Source organism: Hemiscyllium ocellatum, chromosome 15, assembly GCF_020745735.1.
Source record: "Hemiscyllium ocellatum isolate sHemOce1 chromosome 15, sHemOce1.pat.X.cur, whole genome shotgun sequence".
NCBI classification, from domain to species: domain Eukaryota; kingdom Metazoa; phylum Chordata; class Chondrichthyes; order Orectolobiformes; family Hemiscylliidae; genus Hemiscyllium; species Hemiscyllium ocellatum.
In genome coordinates, this window is record NC_083415.1 from 27,037,290 (window position 1) to 27,059,284 (window position 21,995).

The 21,995-nt window shown below is 40.3% G+C and overlaps 1 protein-coding gene across 1 annotated transcript in view; it reads left to right on the top strand.

Annotated features, from left to right (window-relative positions):
- The window catches only part of LOC132822917 (ubiquitin-conjugating enzyme E2 variant 1-like), a 53,173-nt gene that overhangs the window by 28,409 nt on the left and 2,769 nt on the right, over positions 1 to 21,995 (top strand). Inside the window, exons 2-3 of the mRNA XM_060836323.1 lie at positions 13,740 to 13,888; positions 20,922 to 21,047. Of these exons, the coding sequence (XP_060692306.1) occupies positions 13,740 to 13,888; positions 20,922 to 21,047 (275 nt within the window). The remainder of the gene's footprint in view (positions 1 to 13,739; positions 13,889 to 20,921; positions 21,048 to 21,995) is intronic.

A 21,995-nucleotide genomic window follows, 5' to 3' on the forward strand; every position in this document is an offset into this window, starting at 1 on the left:
TTGCCTAAGTTGGAGAGTTTTAAATATGAAGAGAGACTGGAAAAACTGGGATTGTTTTCTTTGAAACAGACATGACTATGGGGGACATGATTGAGATCATGTAAAATTGAGTGGCCATAGGCTAGGCAGAAAGAGATATTTCTCCTTGGAAGGATCAATGATTGGGGGCATGCTTTTAAGCTAAGATGCAGGAGGTTTAGAGGGGATGTGTGAAAAGGTGATGGGAATCTGGAGTTCATTTCCTGTAAGGTTAGTTGAGGCAGAAACCCTCATAACCTAAGTAATATTTAGATGTACAATTGCTGTGCCAAATCTGATTTGTAAAAATGTTCTCCCACTGACATGATAATGCCATACACTGGGTTGCCATTACTTGTTGAATGGTGATGCATTAGTCATATCAAACTGTTCTTCAGTATTGTTCTCTGGTTCATATAAATCACCATGACTTTCCAAATTGATGACAGACATTTCCAAACACTACTTACATTCTGTCACAGAATTCTTCGGAACAGCAAACTATCCCATACAGTCTAGCCTTCCTCCTTACCTCGAGGCAGCTGGCTTTTAAAGAACCAGCTCTTTGCAAACTACAATCTGGGACAAAAATTAAGTCATTTGGGCAAGAATGGATTAATTAAGGAAACCTGCAAAGATTTGTTAAAAGTAAATGTAACTAATTTGGTTGAATCATTTGAAGCAGAGATGAGAGTAACACAGTTGGTGATGTATATGACTTCCAAAGGCATTTGGTGATGTGTCGTTAGATGAGCTATCAGCAAGGTTGAGATCCGTGGAATTACAGGAACAGTGGTGGCATAGATATGAAGTTGAAAATGTGTTGCTGGTTAAAGCACAGCAGGTCAGGCAGCATCCAAGGAATAGGAAATTCGACGTTTCGGGCATAAGCCCTTCATCAGGAATGAGGAGAGAGTGCCAGGCAGGCTAAGATAAAAGGTTGGGAGGAGGGACTTGGGGGAGGGGCGATGGAGATGTGATAGGTGGAAGGAGGTCAAGGTGAGGGTGATAGGCCGGAGTGGGGTGGGGGCGGAGAGGTTAGGAAGAAGATTGCAGGTTGGGAGGGCGGTGCTGAGTTGAGGGAACCGACTGAGACAAGGTGGGGGGAGGGGAAATGAGGAAACTGGAGAAATCCGAGTTCATCCCTTGTGGTTGGAGGGTTCCCAGGCGGAAGATGAGGCGTTCTTCCTCCAGCCGTCGTGTTGTTATGTTTTGCCGGTGGAGGAGTCCAAGGACCTGCATGTCCTCGGTGGAGTGGGAGGGAGAGTTAAAGTGTTGAGCCACGGGGTGGTTGGGTTGGTTGGTCCGGGCGTCCCTGAGGTGTTCTCTGAAGCGTTCCGCAAGTAAGCGGCCCGTCTCCCCAATATAGAGGAGGCCACATCGGGTGCAGCGGATGCAATAGATGGTGTGTGTGGAGGTACAGTTGAACTTGTGGCGGATATGGAAGGATCCCTTGGGGCGTTGGAGGGAAGTGAGGGAGGAGGTGTGGGCGCAAGTTTTACATTTCCTGCGGTTGCAGGGGAAGGTGCCGGGAGTGGAGGTTGGGTTGGTGGGGGGTGTGGACCTGACGAGGGAGTCACAAAGGGAGTGGTCTTTGCGGAACGCTGATAGGGGAGGGGAGGGAAATATATCCCTGGTGGTGGGGTCCGTTTGGAGGTGGCGGAAATGACGGCGGATGATACGCTGTATACGGAGGTTGGTGGGGTGGTAGGTGAGAACCAGTGGGGTTCTGTCTTGGTGGCGGTTGGAGGGAATGGGCTCAAGGGCGGAAGAGCGGGAAGTGGAGGAGATGCGATGGAGGGCATCGTCGATCACGTTTGGGGGGAATCTGCGGTCCTTGAAGAAGGAGGCCATCTGGGCTGTGCGGTGTTGGAACTGGTCCTCCTGGGAGCAGATGCGGCGGAAACGAAGGAATTGGGAATATGGGATGGAGTTTTTACAGGGGGCAGGGTGGGAGGAGGTGTAGTCCAGATAGCTGTGGGAGTCAGTCGGTTTATAGTAGATGTCTGTGTTGAGTCGGTCGCCTGAGATAGAAATGGAAAGGTCTAGGAAGGGGAGGGAGGAGTCTGAGACAGTCCAGGTGAATTTCAGGTCGGGATGGAAGGTGTTAGTAAAGTTGATGAACTGTTCAACTTCCTCGTGGGAGCACGAGGCAGCGCCAATACAGTCATCGATGTAGCGGAGGAAAAGGTGGGGGGTGGTGCCAGTGTAGTTGCAGAAGATGGACTGTTCCACATATCCTACGAAGAGACAGTCATAGCTGGGGCCCATGCGGGTACCCATGGCAACTCCTTTAGTTTGGAGGAAGTGGGAGGATTGAAAAGAGAAGTTATTCAGGGTGAGGACCAGTTCAGTCAGTCAAAGGAGGTTGTCAGTAGAAGGGTACTGGTTGGTGCGGCGGGAAAGGAAGAAGCGGAGGGCTTTGAGTCCTTCGTGATGGGGGATGGAGGTGTACAGGGACTGGATGTCCATCGTGAAAATAAGGCGTTGGGGACCGGGGAAGCGAAAATCCTGGAGGAGGGCGTGGGTGGTGTCCCGAACGTAGGTGGGGAGTTCTTGGACTAAAGGGGACAGAACCGTGTCAAGGTATGCGGAGATGACTGAGTGACAGGAAACAGATTAATGGTTTAAAAAAAAGGTTGTTTTTGAACTCGAGGATTGTATACATTGTTGTTCCCCAGGAGTCAGCACTTTGGTCTATGTTAATGACTAGGATGTACTGGATACAACTTTAAAATTTGAATATGACAAAACTTGGAGGTATTGTCTGTCTTGATCTTTAATGGGATTTGAGAGTTGCTGACAAGAGCAACATTTATTACTCATCACTAATTGCCCTTGTGAACTGTGAGAAGATTAGTGTTGGATTTCAAGTATACAGTAGCTTGGACGGAAAACCGTGAATTGAATGCAAGGGAGCATAAAGTGATGTACTTTGGCAGAGAACAAGGAGAGCTGGTATCACCAAAAGAGGTACAGGAACAGGGACACATTTCTCAGTGGTAAGCAAGTTGAGAGAATGGTTAGAAAAAGCCTTTGGTATCCTGGTTTTCATAAATAGAAGCATAAAAAAAGGTAGTTCTGATGATTTCGCTTTAACTGGAGTATTGTATCTAATTCTGGGCAATGCACTTCAGAGAGGAGATGAATGCTTTAGGGGGATTCTGGAAAGATCATTCTTTCTATCATGGATAGACTGGAGAAGCTTGGATCTCTCTCTCTCTCATTGTATTTTTGCCAAAATACAAGAGATAATAAATTACCGTTCTATTCTTCTCCTTACAAGAGAATAGGTTGAGGAGATTTGATGGTCATGCTCAAAATCAAGGAGTCAAGACAGTGGATGGAGGGAAATAGTTTCCTTTGATGAATTGAGAAGTAGAAGTCAAAATGTTGACGTTGCAAAAGGACCAAAAGTAAAATAATACACTTCTCGCAGTGGGTAGTTAGGATCTGGAACCCTTTGCCTGAGTGTCTGGCAGAGATAATTCATTTGTGGCTTTCAAAACCGCGTTGAATCAACCAATCTGCAGTGATCCTCAGGTTAAACAACCATCAGTCATCTATTTCTGTTGAGAGCGCAGTCCTATAGTTCCCTTTTTGCTGCTTTCCTCTGGTTGTTCTGTCCCTTATATTTTTTTTTGCTTATCTCAGTTTTCTTTATATTTCACTCACTTTCTCTGCTTTCACTTCTCAAAGCACGCTCTTTTGCTACCCTAGTGATGTTCCAGCTGTTGTTGCATTTTCTTGCATTCATTCTCAGTCTTCAGATCTTGTCAGTTGAAGAATTACTTGTTAAATGATTTGAGGCACAGAATGAAAGACAGCAAAGCAATGATTAGAAGATTCCTTCACTGCTGATTAATTGAGTGGAATACTTGGTTATTAATGATAGTTCTGTTTGTAAACATTTGATTAGTGTTTTCCATTACCTGCAAGTGATGTTATGATGTATATATAATTTCCTTCAAGTTTCAAAATCTGAAAGTGAAGCACTTCATTAGATCCCCATGTTGAGTTTGAGTTGGCTGTCTGAGGCAAAAGATAACCTACTTTAGCAGACTATAAAACTGAGCAGTGCTATCTCTCATTAAACAGTTTGTGAAGTGTTTTCTTAAGTCTTAAATTTACTGCAATGTAAAATATAAAAGAAACGTTTTCTAACTTTCAGGCAATAAAGGATATTGCGGTTATGAAATCTATTTTGGCAATAACCTGAATCTTTGCGTATTTTTGTTACGGATTAAATTTGACAGCAACCTCTAACATTTGCACATGCACTGTTAAATACGAAACATTGGATATTATCCGATTTGAGCTGTTCCTTCATAGGCTATGTTTCACTACTGTAATATTTCATTACATGATATTAAAATAGATGGTGGATATGTAGTTGTGGGACTTGTGATGCGACTTGACAGAAAAATTCCGTAAATTAAGTTTTAATAGCGTGGCAAATCATAATTATGCAAACATTTTCTTTCAATAAATTTACATTTTATTAGTGAAGTATTTGATTCCTTCTAATTACTTTTCAATTTTAAGTGTTAAACACTGTTGGAAATATTATTCAAAGCTACATTTTCTTTTTGTCTCTAGTCTCATCAACCTTACTAGCTGACTCTGTATTTCTTTTTGGGAGAAAGTGAGGACTGCAGATGCTGGGGATCAGAGCTGAAAAATGTGTTGCTGGAAAAGCGCAGCAGGTCAGGCAGCATCCAAGGAGCAGGAGAATCGACGTTTTGGATCCTGAAGAAGGGCTTATGCCCGAAACGTTGATTCTCCTGCTCCTTGGATGCTGCCTGACCTGCCGTGCTTTTCCAGCAACACATTTTTCAGCTCTGTTTTTCTTTCTGTAAATATTTTTAAAATTGAATTAAATATTTCTCGTAGTTCCTAGTTTAACCACTGCATTTCTCCGTAAGCGTTCTTAAGTCAGGGTTAAGATTCATCCTATGGCTTGCTGTTTGCACGTGGATCTTGCATCCTTTTTAATTTAGCCTCTGCATTTAGAATCATACCATAGAGTCATAGGGATGTACAGCACAGAAACAGACCCTTCGGTCCAACCCATCCATGCCAACCAGATATCCCAACCCAATCTCGTCCCACTTGCCAGCATACGGTCCATATCCCTCCAAACCTTTGCTATTCATATACCCATTCAGATGTCTTTTAAATGTTGCAATTATACCAGCCTCCACCACTTCCTCTGGCAGCTCATTCCATCCACGCTCCACCCTCTAGGTGAAAAGCTTGCCCCTTAGGTTTCTTTTATATTTTTCCCCTCTCACCGTAAACCTATGCCCTCTAGTTCTGGATTCTCCCACCCCAGGGAAAAGACCTTGTCTGTTTACCCTATCCATGCCCCTCATGATTTTATAAACCTCTATAAGCCTCCAACGCTCCAGGGGAAACAGCCCCAGCCTATTCAACCTCTCCCTATAGCTCAAATCTTCCAACCTTGGCAACATCCTTGTAAATGTTTTCTGAACCCTTTCAAGTTTCACAACATTCTTCCAATAGGAAGGAGACCAGAATTGCATGCAATATGCCAAAAGTGACCTAACTGATGTCCTGTACAGCCACAACATGACCTCCCAACTCCTGTACTCAATACTCTGACCAATAAAGGAAAGCATTCCAAACGCCGCCTTCACTGTCCTATCTACGTGCAACTCCACTTTGAAGGAGCTATGAACCTGCACTCCAAGGTCTCTTTGTTCAGCAACACTCCCTCGAACCTTAGTAAGTGTTTAAGATTCATCCTATTGCTTGCTGTATGCACATGCATCTTGCATCCTTTTTAGATGGCCCCATGCTGATTTGGCTTTCTAATTGCTGTGCAAATGCAAGCTAAAATTCATTGTGAATCAGTAAGTGTACTGAGTTGCAAGTAGATTTGTTTTCTTCATTGATTGAAGAATCTTAAAGTTCGCATTGTATAGACACGTTATTGGTATTGTCCAATGAGGTAGCAGTGTTTGCATGGACAGTATATCTGAAGTGCATGCCCATGTGCTTTTATTTGCATGATCCTGACACTTGGAAATACTCCTTAAATTGATGTTATTCTGTTTAGTCTCGAAAGGACAATTTTGGGGTACTGATGCAAGAGAGTTGGTACGGTTGCTACGCAAATATGAAAAGGGAGAAGAAATCTCTATAAAAAATTAGGCTCCTGTACATATAATTTGGTGATTCAGTATCGTTTTTTCAAGATGTCTATCTTATTCTGAAGTCTCTAACTGGTTTTGCATTTCCTGTTACGTTAATCAAAAAATATCATCTTTTTTGAGATGCTCTGTGGCACTAGAGCTATGCACGAACATATTAAGTTTGATTATTTATCTAAACAAATCAGATTAGTAATCAATTCAATATAAAATGATGTAACAATGCATTCAGTGAACCTGAACTCTTAGGAATAATACAAATCAGAAATAGTTTTGCTATAATAGCTCTCTTTGTAAAGCTGAAATCAAGACTTTAAAGCAAGTTGGTGGAATATACTTTGACATTTTATGCTGGGAAATATTTGTGGTGTAGGATATCAACACTGATTTATTGGCGTATTCATTCCACAGAAATAACTGTCCATGTACATTGGTATCAATTTACTCTAAGTATTGGAGTCCTCATTCAGCCATCTAATTCCAAACTAATTCTGAGCCTGTGGAGATTATTTTGGCATTGATATATACTGTATGCAGAGGAGAGTCAATAAACTAGAGAATAACTCAACTTCTTAAAAAAAGAACTGTTTGAAAAATATTGGGGAATCTGTAGGCTGTGTCTAAAATCAATAGGTCCTGGAGTGTTACAAGTTATGTCTAGGTATTACTATTAGATTTAGCATTGTTGCAAAGCAGGAAACACTTCTGATTGATACTAAAGGGTGTATAAATATGTCTTGAATGTTTTAATGCCTTTTTATTTCTGTTTAATGTCCCAAGGCTACTTTTAGTTTAGAGGTGACAACCAATTGCCTAGCTAACTGACAATATGTAAGCGACTGTATTCAATATAATCCTAAACTTTTAAAATTAAACTTGTATGTTCTCTCAGATTTTGACCATTTTCTAAAATTATAGAAAGCTTCGTACTTCAACGTTTCTTCATGTTTCTGTGAATGGATTAAATAATGATAGGCTGAAATGGAAGGCAGCTACATTTAATGTTTGAGTAAAGGTAAAGTTGCTATAATCTTATCAAGTCATAGAGCTGTGCTCTCATCAAAGTGAGAGAAACAATGTACTGCAATTGTGAAAGAAAAAATAAAAGTTCAAATTAAAAACTTAGTGCTTATTGAACAGAATACAACTTGCTGGTTTACCCTGTGCAGATGTCAACTGTGGTAATATTCATCTCTACTCATTTGAAACTGCTTTGTCAGCATTGTACATTGTTTCTGTCTCTACAAGATGTTGTGCAATCCTACAGAAAATAATTAGGTATTCATAGAAAATAATTACATATTTATTTGAGTTTTTACCACAAAAAACTACATACATAGGTTAATACTTCTTAAATAGACCATCATTGCAGCAATTTCATAGAGTTGTGTCGTAGGCCCAACCATTTACAGTTGCTTTGGAAATTACCTTCTCTCCATCATATGGTCAGAAGTGGAGATGCACAGTGTTCAGCACCATTCATAACATCTCTGACACTGAAATAAATGTAGCAAACCTGGAAAACATTCAGGGTTGGGCTGATATATAGCAAGAAAGATTCATGCTGCCAGGTAGCAGACAATTCCCATCTAGAACAAATGTCCCCATCCCCTGATGAGAGAGCTCAACGCATCAGTACAAAAGATAAGGTTGAAGCATTTATAATAGTTTTAGACAGAAGTACCAAGTGAATGATCATCTCAGCCTCCTCCAGAGGTTGCTAGCATCACAATTGTCAGTCTTCAGCAGATTTGGTTCGCTCAATATGATATCAAGAAATGGTTGGAGGCATTCATTACTGCAAAAGGTGTAGACCTTGACAATGTTCTGGCAATGGTACTAAGGACTTCTGCTCCAGAATTTGCTGCACTTCTAGCCAAGTTGTTCCAATACACCATCAACCTGATGATGTAGAAAATTGCCCATGTATGACATAAAAAGGGCAAATTCAACCCAATTATCACACATCAGTTGACTCTCGATCATAAGAAAAGTGATGGAAGATACCAACAGCATTACTTTTGAGCAGCACCTGCTCAGTCATAACATGCTGACTGTTCAGTTTGTGTTCTGCCAAGCACTCAACTCCTGACCTCATTACAGCTTTGATGCGAAAGTATACAAAAGCGCTAAATTCCAGAGGTGAGGTGAGAGTGACTGCCCTTGACACCAGGCTGTATTTGACCAAATGTGACATCAAGGAGCTCTAGCAAAGCCTCAGTCATTGAGAATGAGGAAAAACTCTCTGCTGTTTGCAGTCATACTTGGCACATACGTGATTGTGGTTATTGGAGGTCCTTCATCTCAGCTCCTGAACATCTCTGCAAGAGTTCGACAGGCTAGCTTCTTAGGCCCAACCATCTTTAACTACTTCATCAATGACCTTCTCTCTATCATAAAGTCAGAAGTGGAAATGTTTGATGATTGTACAATATTGAACATAGTTCGTGATCCCTCCGATATTGAAGTCCATGTGCAAATGCAACAAGGCCTGGATATTATCCAGGCTTGGGCTGACAAGTGGCAAGTAATGTTCATGTCACACAAATGCCAAGTCATGACTGTTTGATTAGATTAGATTCCCTACAGTGTGGAAACCGGCCCTTCGGCCCAACCAGTCCACACCAACCTTCCGAAAAGCAACCCACCCAGACCCACCTCCCTCTGAATAATTGACCTAACACTATGGGGCAATTTAGCATAGTCAATTCACTTGATCTGCACGTCTTTGGACTGTGGGAGGAAACCGGAGCACCCGGAGGAAACCCATGCAGACACAGGGAGAATATGAAACCTCCACACAGACAGTCACCCGAGGCTGGAATTGAACCTGGGACCCTGTTGCTGTGAGGCAGCAGTGCTAGTCACTGTGCTGCCTCTAAATTTCCAATAAGAGAGATTCTGACCACCACCTCGTCATTACATGGTATTATCATCTAACTCTATTGAACCTCCAACTATTAACATCCTGGTGGTTACTATTAACCAGAAACTGAACTAGACTAGCTGTATAAATATACAAGCAGGCCAGAGGTTAGGATTACTCCAACTAACTCACCATCCAACTCCCCAAAGTCTGTCCGTCATCTGCAAGGCACGTTAGGAGTGTGCTGGAACACTCCCCACTTACGTGGGTGAGTATAGTTCCAATAAAAACTTGAAAAACTTGCCACCATCCAGGGAAAAGCAGCCCACTTAATTGGCACCACATTCTCAAACATCCATTCCCTCTGCCACCAATGCTCAAGAGCAGTAGTGTGTGCCAGCTACGAGATGTACTGCAGAAATTCACCAAAGATCCTTTGCCAACACTTTTCAAACACACAACCTGTACAATCTAGAAGCTTGTGAAAATGCCTTTGCCTACAACTTGCTCTCCAAGCCACTCGTCGTCTTGACTTGGAAATATATTGCCCGTTCTTTTAGTGATGTTGGGACAAAATTCTGGAATTCCCTCCCAAATGGCATTGCGGATTGACCTGCACATGGTCTGCAACACCCCCACCTTTTCAAGGATAGTAGAGTTGTACAATAAGTATTGCCCCAGCAGGAATGCTCATGTCCGATGAGCAAATTGAAAAAAAACACTGTACTGCCATGTATCAAATAAGAACTGAGCATAAAATTTGTTTTTCCAGTTATAAAGAATTGAAACAGATTATCAAGAATCATAGACGTGTGATTCTGCTGTCTGACATTAACTTCAGTGCAACTGAATTGCTGACAATTGAAGTTCCATTTTGGACTCAACAAATATATTCTGAGACAAGGTGCATTTTTCCTTTGACCCCTCTGAAGCTGAGTACATGATTGACATCTCCAAATCATGATTGACTTTAGTAGCCTTCTTTAACATTTTTTTTTTACTTTCCCATCTTTGTGGGACTTTCCTTCCCTGTTGAGGCATTGGAAAATAATTGCCTGCAAAAGCTTCTCTTCCTGTCCCAACACTATTGTCTTTAGAGGCACCCCCCAAAAGTTTGTCTCCCTCAACTTCCTTATTCATTTACCAGTTTATCACCTGGAAGCAAGGGATTAGTTTCCACAGGTATGCTAATGCTATTAGTCTGTCTTCGCCCCAGTACAATTTCTCTCCCTCTGTTAAGTCTGTGTTGTCAGACTTGCACATCTGTCATGTAGCATTAGAAAAACTTCCTTTTTCTTCATATAGACATAACAAATACTGAAGCCGTTATTTTTAGACCAACACAAACTCTGCCCTTGCAGCTGGTTCTGCCTTTGGCGCTAGCTAAATTTATAACAGACTGTTCTCAAATGTAGTGTTTTATCCAAATGTAAACCAAGTATATTTCTTGTACCTTCACCATAAAAAACGCCTTACTTTTAGCATCATCTTCATACATTCTCTGGTAGAAATGATCATCTGTGTTTTTTCAACTTCAGACTCCAGTTTCAGTACCTCTCTCTTTCTCTACCACCTAATATTATACATCAATTTATTCAAAATGTTGCTGCCAGTATCTTTCTTAATGCTCCTTTCCTCATTGATCTGTTGTTGGGTCCTGGCTCCTCAGTTTCTCCAATGTAAATGTCTAACTAGGATGCAAAGGTAAACAGAAAGTGCTGGAGAAAGTCTGCTTGTCTGTGGACATCTGAGCGGAAGCAGAGTTAATGTTGCATATCCAATAGGTTTTGAAAGTTGGTCTGAATGTAAACTCTAAACAATTTGTCTTGATTTCACATCTCCTGCAATAGCAGTACTTTATTGCAGAGGTTTGATGTTGATGTATATCAGCCAACAGATCCTACAAAACAGTAACAATGCACTTGGTATAACCCTGTTTTTAAGATTCTTCTAAGGCATATTGGGAAGGTGTTGATGTTAAAGGAGTTATTGAGGTAAACAAAAAATTGTCATGGGATGGAAGCAACTAATTTTGATCTTTTCACAACTACTGCATCACTTCAGTATTATGTTTCACTTTTCCTATTTATTATCAACCTCTTAGTGATTATATTAACTAAAGGCAGGTGCTTCAGCAATTGTTTGATTATATATTAAAAAGCAAAATCATTAGTCACCAATCCTAAATAGGTCAGGTAGATGAAACAAAGTTGTATCATTGATTTAATCTTAGTAGAATGTACCCCTACACAGGAAGAAAGGGAGAAAAACATTTGTATTTTTGTTTCAAAATTCATTGTACTTTAACCTGAAAGATGTTAATTGGTATCCTCAACTGTTGCATTAATTTTATTGAAAATATTACACTTTGTCAAAGGTAAGTTATTTTGTTTAGGTTCAGTGTGATAAGATAATTGCAGGAAGTAAATTACTATTTTTATTACAGGTCTGCATTTCATCTGGCTTTGCAGTATTCCATTTGTGTTGTTGTGGTTCTGTTCGCCGAGCTGGAAGTTTTTGTTGCAAACGTTTCGTCCCCTGGCTAGGCGACATCATCAGTGCTTTGGAGCCTCCTGCGAAACGCTTCTTTGATGTTTCTTCCGGTATTTATAGTGGTCTGTCCTTGCCGCTTCCGGTTGTCAGTTTCAGCTGTCCGCTGTAGTGGTTGGTATATTGGGTCCAGGTCGATGTGTTTGTTGATGGAGTTTGTGGATGAATGCCATGCCTCTAGGAATTCCCTGGCTGTTCTGTCTGGCTTGCCCTATGATAGTGGTGTTGTCCCAGTCGAATTCATGTTGCTTGTTGTCTGTGTGTGTGGCTACTAGGGATAGCTGGTCGTGTCGTTTCGTGGCTAGTTGATGTTCATGTATGCGGATTGTTAGCTGTCTTCCTGTTTGTCCTATATAGTGTTTTGTGCAGTCCTTGCATGCAATTCGACTGGGACAACACCACTATCATAGGGCAAGCCAGACACAGAACAGCCAGGGAATTCCTAGAGGCATGGCATTCATCCACAAACTCCATCAACAAATACATCGACATGGACCCAATATACCAACCACTACAGCGGACAGCTGAAACTGACAACTGGAAGCGGCAAGGACAGACCACTATAAATACCGGAAGAAACATCAAAGAAGCGCTTCGCAGGAGGCTCCAAAGCACTGATGATGTCGCCTAGCCAGGGGACGAAACGTTTGCAACAAAAACTTCCAGCTCAGCAAACAGAACCACAACAACGAGCACCCGAGCTACAAATCTTCGCACAAACCTTGAGTATTTCATTTGTTTTGCGATTAAGTAGTAAGACAGCACTGTAGCATGGAAATTTACAGTAATAAGTTATGCACCTTCACTTTCTTGCTACTTTTGTTTTAGAATGATTTAACTACTAGTTTGACAGATTTTAAATGTGCAAAGCCACATGTCTGTCCAAACTCTGATCTACCTAATATGAAAAATTAAAAGAGGCTGGCCCCCAGATTCCCCAGGATCTGCCTTTTTTTAAATTTGTTCAGGATATATTGGTGTCACTAGCATGGCAGCCATTGCATATCTCTAATTACTCTTTAGAAAGTGGTACAGAATTCCCTTCGTTGAGCATTGTAATTCATGTGACATGGGTACAAGCACGCTGTTTTTAGGGAGTTCCAGGATTTTGACGCAGCAACATTGAAGGAACTGCAATATAGTTCCAGATCAGGATTTAGTGTGGCATGGAGGGGAGCTTTCAGGTGTGTTGTTCCCACTTCTGAGTATAATTTAACTCAAAACATTTTAGAGATTATGGCAATGTTTAATATTCAAAACAAAATTGACTCTACTCAATTATATTAGGTAAATATTCAGAAGTAAAATTTGGTGACAGATCACAACATGTATTAAATGTATTCTTTTTATCCTTCAATAACAATGAATTTGACAAATATAGTAAGTGTAAATGGCCAATACTTATTCTTCAGCGAATATTAAAAATAGTTTATCTTGCCATTAGCACATTGCTGTTTGTGGGAGTTTGCTGTGTACACTTGGCTGTTATAACAGTGAATTGGCTGTAAAGCGTTTTGAGATGTCAGGTGGTTGTGAAAAGTGCATAATAATTCGAAGTTTTAACAAAATATATAAGCAATGTATGTAAATAACAAAAACTATAATGTTCAATTTCAATCAATCTGTTAATATTTTAGCATATGAATTCTAAGTCAGTAATTGGTATTTAGACAGATTGAAGATCGCAATGATAAAATAGATGCTGAAACTTCAAATCTTTTCTCCAGTGCATTGATTTGTTATAACTTCAATTAACATGAATTGACTTTATCAGGTATTATCATTCCCTAATACTTAAGTACTCAAAATATATAACTAGGAAACATTTATAGGTGACTCTGATGACATTCTTCTAAAGAACAAGAAAAATGCTTAAAACAATTTTTGCATATGCTATCTAAACCTAATTTTGTCTCGCTAACTTTAATTCCCTCCTTCGCCAAACAGAGCTAGCTTAAATTGTTGAATCATCGCAATGAATGTGACACTGACCTGTCTAGTAACAATTTTTTAATGTTGTCTAGTGATCCATTTGACTCATTTTTAAAGTATTATAACTCAGTCAAATGGAATAATTTGGCGTCCCTACAGTTAATTGTAGGAATTTAAGCTTATTTTATTTGTTGCAGCTGTAACAGTTCCACGCAATTTTCGCCTTTTGGAAGAGCTAGAAGACGGCCAGAAGGGAGCAAGTGATGGGACAGTAAGTTGGGGACTTGAAGACGATGAAGATATGACACTGACAAGGTGGACAGGAATGATTATTGGACCTCCAAGGGTAAGTATGGTTTTAGAAATGGAAAGTCATAATTGCAGTGATACTAATTTAATGTTTGATCCCCAGGATGTTGGCATTTTTGGATTAATGGGATAGTTTAACAGGTTTAAGTGAGTGAGTGGAAATGCAGATCTTGAGTATTGAAACAAATAGTTTTGTTTGCAGTTCCTTTGGATGCAGAAATAAGTTTTCAACCCCTCCCCCGAAACTTTGTTCAATTTGATCTTGGCTGACCAGTACTTATTTTTGTTCACAGAATATGCACATTGCTGGCAAGGCCAGTGTTTCTTGCACATTCCAAATTACACTTGACACTGTTATGGTGAGCCACCAGTTAGAGCTACTGCAATTGTGGACAGAGTGCATTTTGAAAACATCAGTGAGCTAGTAATATTAAATCTGCCCACATGTTGTCCATATGCTGATGGTTTACCTACAATGCTCTTAGGAACAGAATTCCAGGATTTTGACCCAGCGACAATGAAGAAAATTGGCAAATTGCTACAATTGGTTTTGGGCAGGTTTCGGCATGTGGACTGCATTGACTGAAGAAGGCCACCTTCTCAAGGGCAGCTTGGGACAGAGAATAAAAATACTGGCTAGGTAGCGATGTCCATGTCCCCCGAGAGTCAAAAAATGACCAGTTTATATTGTGCAGAAACAGTCACAGATAAGGTATGATATAAAGGGACATTAGTTTTGTATGCAGGTGCAGTGATCTGTGAGGACAGAACCTTTCATATCTAAAACCCAGTAGCTTGTGTTCTTGAATAAGTCCAGCAAGTTTTTTTTTAAGCTTTTGAAAAAGTCTGCCAGGTCATGTTAAATGGTGTGTCCAACAGATACAAATTTAGACCTTTCATTAAAATGGCGTGTATTTTGTTGATACATTGACACTTATTAAGGATAACTATTCCAATCCTTTTGTTATGTACTGATATAATAGGTTGGCCTTGAAGCCTTACATGATGTGAAGATTAGAGACATCATTTGGAATCCTGCAATTTGTGGGTATTCAATCAGCTCGATGTGATTTCAAGGATTCAGTGTTTTTGCTTGATAGTGGGAGTAGAGAGGTTCAAACTCAGCAAATTACTCTTCATGTTTGATTGGGGATAAAGGCACACCAAAATTGAAACCATGCACGAGGACAAACAACTTACTTTCAGAGAGTCCATGGTCACAGAGATTTATTCCATGTTTAGAGGTGGTGTTAATTGTGTTGTGACACTACAAATGCTGAGGTGTGTTTATAGTGCAGCATGTTTTAAAACTGGTGCTGCTTATGGTGTGGTCATCTATCAAAGCAAAATAGCAGCATGGGCAGATCAGACTTAATAAATGAAATAAATTTGTGTACTTCAAACCAAATGCAGAGTCAAAGTGTGGCATAAATTAGTATTTATTATCTGTTTGCTTACTCTTGCGTAAACACCCATTCAGTCGTCACACCATGTCTCACTTTAGCATTATTAGTACAAGTAGAGGATCCTTTATCCGAACATCCACAAACTGAAAAGCTCCGAAATCCCAAGGTTTTTTGTGAAGTTTTTTTCTCATTAACAAGGTTGTTTGGCAAGCAAACAGTTAACCCAAGTTGACACCCACTGGATGCGTATCACTCAGATGCAACGTGGGGAGGGCGTGGCCAAGCACCGAATAGCCTGAGGTTTCTCTGTGAACGCCCGCAAGTCGACACCCACTCTATGCATGTCATTTAGATATGACGTGTGGGGGCGTGGCCAAGCACATTCTTACTTAGAAGTCTGCTCCTCTGGTAAGATTTTTTAAAAAATTCACCATTAAACTGTCATTTATTCTGAAAACCTAAAAATTCCGAATTCAAAATAACAGCTGGTACTGAGCATTTTGGATTAAGGATCTTCTACCTATATGTTTAGAAATAAAAAATAGCATAACCTTGTGTTTAATATATTATTTTTAAAAATTCAATAGTTCGTAACTTGTATGTCACACTGTTTTTGTTTTCAAGTTCAGTAATACCAAACAATGACAAGTAGTGATCTATTTTCAAGTCAGGATGATGTGTGTGACTTGGAGAATATGGTGTTTCCATGTACTTGATGGTCTTATTCTTTAAGATTGAGGTTATGCATTTGAAAGGTGCTTTGACAAAACCCTGACAACTTATAGAATCATAGAGATGTACAGCATGGATACAGACCCTTCAGTCCAACTCATTCATTTCAACTAGATATCCCAACCCAATCTAGTCCCACCTGCCAGCACCTGGTACATATCCCTCCAAGCCCTTCATATTCATATACCCATCCAGATGCCTTTTAAATATTGCAATTTGTACTAGCTTCCATCACTTCCTCTGGCAGCTCATTCCATACACATACCACCCTCTGCGTGAAAAAGTTGCCCCTTAGGTCTCTTTCATATCTTTCCCCTCTCATCTAACCTATGCCCCCTAGTTCTGAACTCCTTCTCTCCAGGGAAAAGACTTTGTCTATTTATCCTAACCACATCCCTCATGATTTTATAAACCTCTGTAAGGTCACCCCTCAGCCTTTGGTGTTCCAGGGAAAATAGCTCAAATCCTCCAACCTTGGCAGCGTGCTTGTAAATCTTTTCTGAACCCTTTTTTAAGTTTCGCAACATCTTTCCGATAGGAAGGAATCCAGAATTGCATGCAATATTCCAACAGTGGCCTAGCCAATGTCCTGTACAGGCAACGTGACCTCCCAATTCCTGTACTCGGTACTCTGACCACTAAAGGAAAGCATACCAAATGCCTTTATCACTATCATATCTAACTGTGACTCTACTTTCAAGGAAATATGAACCTGCATTCCAAGGTCTCTTTGTTCAACAATACTCCCTTGGACCCTACCATTAAGTGTATAAGTCCTGCTAAGATTTGCTTTCCCAAAATGCAGCACCTCACATTTATCTAAATTAAACTCCACTTCTCAGCCCATTGGCCCAGCTGATCAAGATCCCAATGTAATCTGAGGTAACCTCCTTCACTGTCCAGGACACCTCCAATTTTGATGTCATCAGCAAACTTACTAACTATACCTATTATGCTCACATCCAAATCATTTATATAAATGATGAAAAGTAGTGGACCCAGCACCGATCTTTGTGGCACTCCACTGGTCTCAGGCCTCCAGTCTGATAAACAACCCTTCACCACCACTCTCACGTCTTCTACCTTGCTGCAAAGGTTCTTGTAGATGATGTGCAAATCTTGGTCTTGGAAGGGATTAGTGTTTGATGCACAACCTTTGATTTGTTGTTGTAGCCATGGTGTTTATATGGCAGGTCAAGTCAGGTTTCCGTTTACTAATGGGGAAGTTAGCAATATCAGTGCCACTTAATGTAAATGTGAGATTGTTGAAGACTCTCTCATTGGAGAAAATCAAGCCTAGCTCTTGGATTTGAATCACCTCAGAGAAAGTGAGGACTGTAGATGCTGGAGATTAGAGTCAAGAGTGGTGCTGGAAAAGCACAGCAGGTCAGACAGCATCCGAGGAGTGAGAGAATCGATGTTTCAGGCATAAGCCCCTCATCAGTTCCTGTTGAAGGGTTCATGCCTGAAAAGTCAATTTTCCTGCTCTTCGGATGCTGCCTGACCAACTTCCTTTGCAGCACCAAGCTCTCAACTTAGGTTTGAATGTCAATTGTTATCAATCCAACCCAAGTGAAACACTCCGATCTTTAGGCTTACTGATATGTTTTGCAACATTACAAGCCGCCTCTTTTAAACTACTACTTTCCTTGATTTCCCGAGTACCTTAGATTGTGGCATACAAGATGACCTGATTTCTTCAGCCTCAAAACTCATGTTTTCATTTATACACAGCATATAAGTTGAGCTCACTTTTCAAGCTGTACTTCCATTCATAGTCTGTAAAATTTTCAAACTAATATTGCTGTACCTGTACAACTATTGGCTGCAAGAAATCAATCAAGGACCGTAGACTCTGTAATGAAGATATGGTGGAGTTTTTAAGACGCCCATGTTAAGCAAACTCTGCTTGATGTACAAACAACAAAGATAACAGTAATGTTGGCTTTACATGTTTACACTTGGCATATAAGTTGACCTTTTTTGGACATGTTTTTGAGACTTAGGCTGACATCCATCAGCATCATAAAGTCAGAATCAAATAATATGGAAACTGACCCTTTGTTCCAACTCATCCACGCTAACCAGGCATCCCAATCTGACCTAATCTCACTTGCCACCATTTAGCCCATATCCCTCTAAATCCTCCCTATTCATTTATCCATCCAGACTCCTTTTAGATGTTGTAATGGAACCAACCTCCACCGTTTCGTCTGGCAGCTCGTTCCATGAACGCACCACCCCCATATGAAAAAGTTACCCATTGTACCCTTGTTAAATCTTTCCTTTCTCACCTTAAACCTATGCCCTCTAGTTTTGGACTTGCCCCCCTGAGGAAAAATACTTTGACGATTCACCCTTTCCATGTCCCCTGTGACCTTATTGGCCAGTATATAATCAACCCTCAGTCTCTGGTGGTCCAGGGTAAAACAAGCCCCAGGCTCTTCTGCCTCTCCCTATAACTCAAGCCCTTTAGTTGTGGCAATGTACTTGTAAATCTTTTCTGTACCCTGTAAGTTTAATAACATGCTTCCTATAGAATTGGATGCAGTATACTAAAAGCAGCCTCACCAATGCTCTGTACAGTCACAGTGTGACATCTCAACTGCTATACTCAGTGCTCTGACAACAGAGGGCAAGCATGCCAAAAGCTGTCTTCACCATCCTGTCTATCTGCAACTCCACTTTCAAGGAACTATGCACCTATACCCCTCTGTCTCACTCCTCATCTTAAGCAAACTGCACGTGTATCTTAATTTTTGTTTTTCATGTAATGTATATTTTGTTGAACTTTTTGAAATGTCTATTTCAATGCTTCTCACTATTTTCTTGATCTGGGTTACAGCTAATGTTACATACAGTTCTGCTGATGGCACAAGGTACCTCAGGAATATGCAGAAGATCTATTCTCAATCTATCCTGTTTAGCATGATAATGAGACACAGTACTGTGGATGTTGTTCGTGATATGATGCATTAGTGAAGAGGAAGTCATGTGGGTGTTTTTGCATGGTAGCTATATCCTTCAGCACCTGACCACTTCAGCCAATTGTCGTACCCACCAAGTCACTCTTGGGGACATGAAAGGTCTCTGCCCAGAATATGTTCTGTGCCCTTGCCACCCTTAGAGCTTCTTCCAAGCTATATTCAGTATAAAGCAACGCAAGGCAGTAGATGGTAATCAGCAGGAGGTTTCCCTACCAAATACTTGCCCTGCTTCCATGAGGCCTTATGAAATCCAGAGTCAATGTTCAGGACTCCCATGGCCATGCCTTCTGATTATATACCATTCTGCCTAGCATCTGACATTAGTTCCTCATCTACTACATTCCAGACATTGTTGTCAGTAATGTACTAGATTTGACTAACTCAGCTCAGTTTCACACAGTTACAGGCAACTGTGCAAGCTTACATTACTAAGGTTTACATATAACCTTAAGTGCCATAGTTTAGACATGTTAGAGCTGCAGAATTTGGATATATGATTATAAGCATAATCCCTGTCGAGTAATTCTCTCATACACCATTAACTAGTTTTTATTCCATATCCATTCATACTTCTATCTACCACAAATTTTCTGATCAGTTGATCCAGAATATACAATCACTTGAGGAATGGGTTCAGTTTTCCACTTGCCCTTTGTAAACAAAAAAGTGCTTCCTGGTTTCAGTAATAAATAGCTTTACTTTTCAAATAGTGACCCACTAAATCAGTGAGATATAGAGGAACTGTCATATGTTTTAATCATTTTAACAACCTCAATTAGATTACCTTCAACTTTCTAAACTCGTGGAAGTATTTGAATTATGTTGCTATAATTTGCTGCCTAAGCCCTGATACTTGGTGAAGAAATAATTACCACTTCAAGGTGAATACATTTCCAGCGGTTTAGTAAATCTCTGGAACTTCATACTTCAAACAAAAAAGTTGTGTAATTGAAACCTCACTTTTGATTTATAGTCCATTTGAGGTTAAGGTCAACAATGCTGTTAGTCTTTTTGTTTAATTCTGCATTTCTACATGAGATTTGAGTGATTTTTGTCCATGGATACATGATTAACACAATGCTGTAAAGAATGATCAAATTAGTTCCTAGAAATCCAAAAATGAAAAAGAATATATTGATCGAGATCAAGGAAACATCTACAGAGAGAGAAATAGTTAATTTTTCAGGTTGATGACCTTTCATCAGATTGAAAAAGCTCACTTTCTCTTTCCGCAGGTGATGCCTGATCTGAGTGTACTCAGTATTTTCTGCTGAGAATTTGAGCAAGACATCTCCACTCAATTGAAAACGTGACCCATTCTTCTGGTTGTTTGCCATTTTAATTCAGCAACTGACTCCCAGGCTTTAATTTCTGTGCTGAGCCCACTGCAGTGTCATTCAATGCAGGCTCAAGAAACAGCATCTCCCTTCTAATTTGGCCAATTACAGCCCTCTGGACTTAAAAATGAGTTCAGCAAATTCAGATCATGAACTCTGCCCCCATTTTGATCTTTTGTTTGCCATGTGCTAGTTTGAGTCTTTTTTTATATTTTTGCTGTCAAACAGAGTTGTTCATTGTGGTATTTAGACTCATTCTGGACAAATGCTTCGTCATATTGCTGTGACCATTGCCACTCCATTTGCCTTTTGTTGCACCATATCTTTAAATTTTAATCTCCCCTGGCCTCTACCCTAATCCAGGCCATCCCTTTTGTTCTTTCTACCCCTCCTGCCTTAACAGCCTTACCCTCAGGTTTTGAAGTAGTATCATATTCAACTCAAAACAATATTTCTTTTGCTGTCCACAGATGCTGCCAGACCTGATTATTTCCAGCAATTTATCTTTATTTAAAGATTTCCAGTGTCTGCAGTAGTAACTTGCTTTTAAAATTTGAATGCTTGGTTTATCAAATAGTATTGCTAAATGACACCTCTTCTTTTTACAGACAATTTATGAAAACCGAATATACAGCCTTAAAATAGACTGTGGTCCTAGATATCCAGAGGTAGCTCCACATGTTAGATTTGTAACAAAAATAAATATGAATGGAGTAAATAATTCCAATGGAACGGTAAGTTTATATTTGCCACCATTGATAGCCGTGATTGTTTCTGAATCCTGTTGGTTTGACTAACTTTTCTGGGGTCTCATTGTTACGCTGCCACAGTGGTGCAGCGATTACTTTCTTTGAGGTGATTAGAGAAGTTGAGGACCTGTCATATGGCTTAGGTTTTGTTGAGACATTTTCATTAATTTTTTTTCTGTATGAAGCGCAAGCATGCCATCATAAAAATACGTACAGTACTCACTGACAGAACCTTAACAGACCAAGAAACTTGCAAATGTTACCTCAAGTTAGTCCTTGGTTATGTTCCATAAGCCATTGCAAAACACAAGGTGGCCACTTCACCCATCAAACCTGTTTTCGTGTCGTATAACAGTTGATACATTCACAAGAATAGCTGTAGGCTATTCAGTCCATTGAACCTGTTCTGACATTGTTAGGTCATGGTGTTTTACACCCTTGACTCAATATACACTTTAGTGAGTTTTAAGAAGATTTGTAGCTCATGTTGAGGTTCTGGATGTGGGATTGCTAGCTGAGCTAGAAGGTTTGGTTTCAGACATTTCGTCACCATGCTAAGTAACATCATCAGTGAGCCTCCGGATGAAGCACTGGTGGAATGACCCACTTTTTATTTGTGTTTAGGTTTCCTTAGGTTAGTGACATCATTTCCTGTTCTTTTTCTCCGGGGGTAGTAAATGGGATCCAAGTCAGTCCAGTTGGAATGCCATGCTTCTAGGAATTCTCGCGCGTGTCTCTGTTTGACTTGTCCTAGGATGAATGTGTTGTCTCAGTCGAAGTGGTGTCCTTCCTTCATCTGCATGTAGAAATACTAGTGAGAGTGATCATGTCACAAACTGCCATTCCTAGATGTAGGGGAACTTCAAGCCAGTGTCTACAGGAAAGCAACATATTTGGACAAATACTGAACAACAGAAGCAATTATCCCAACAC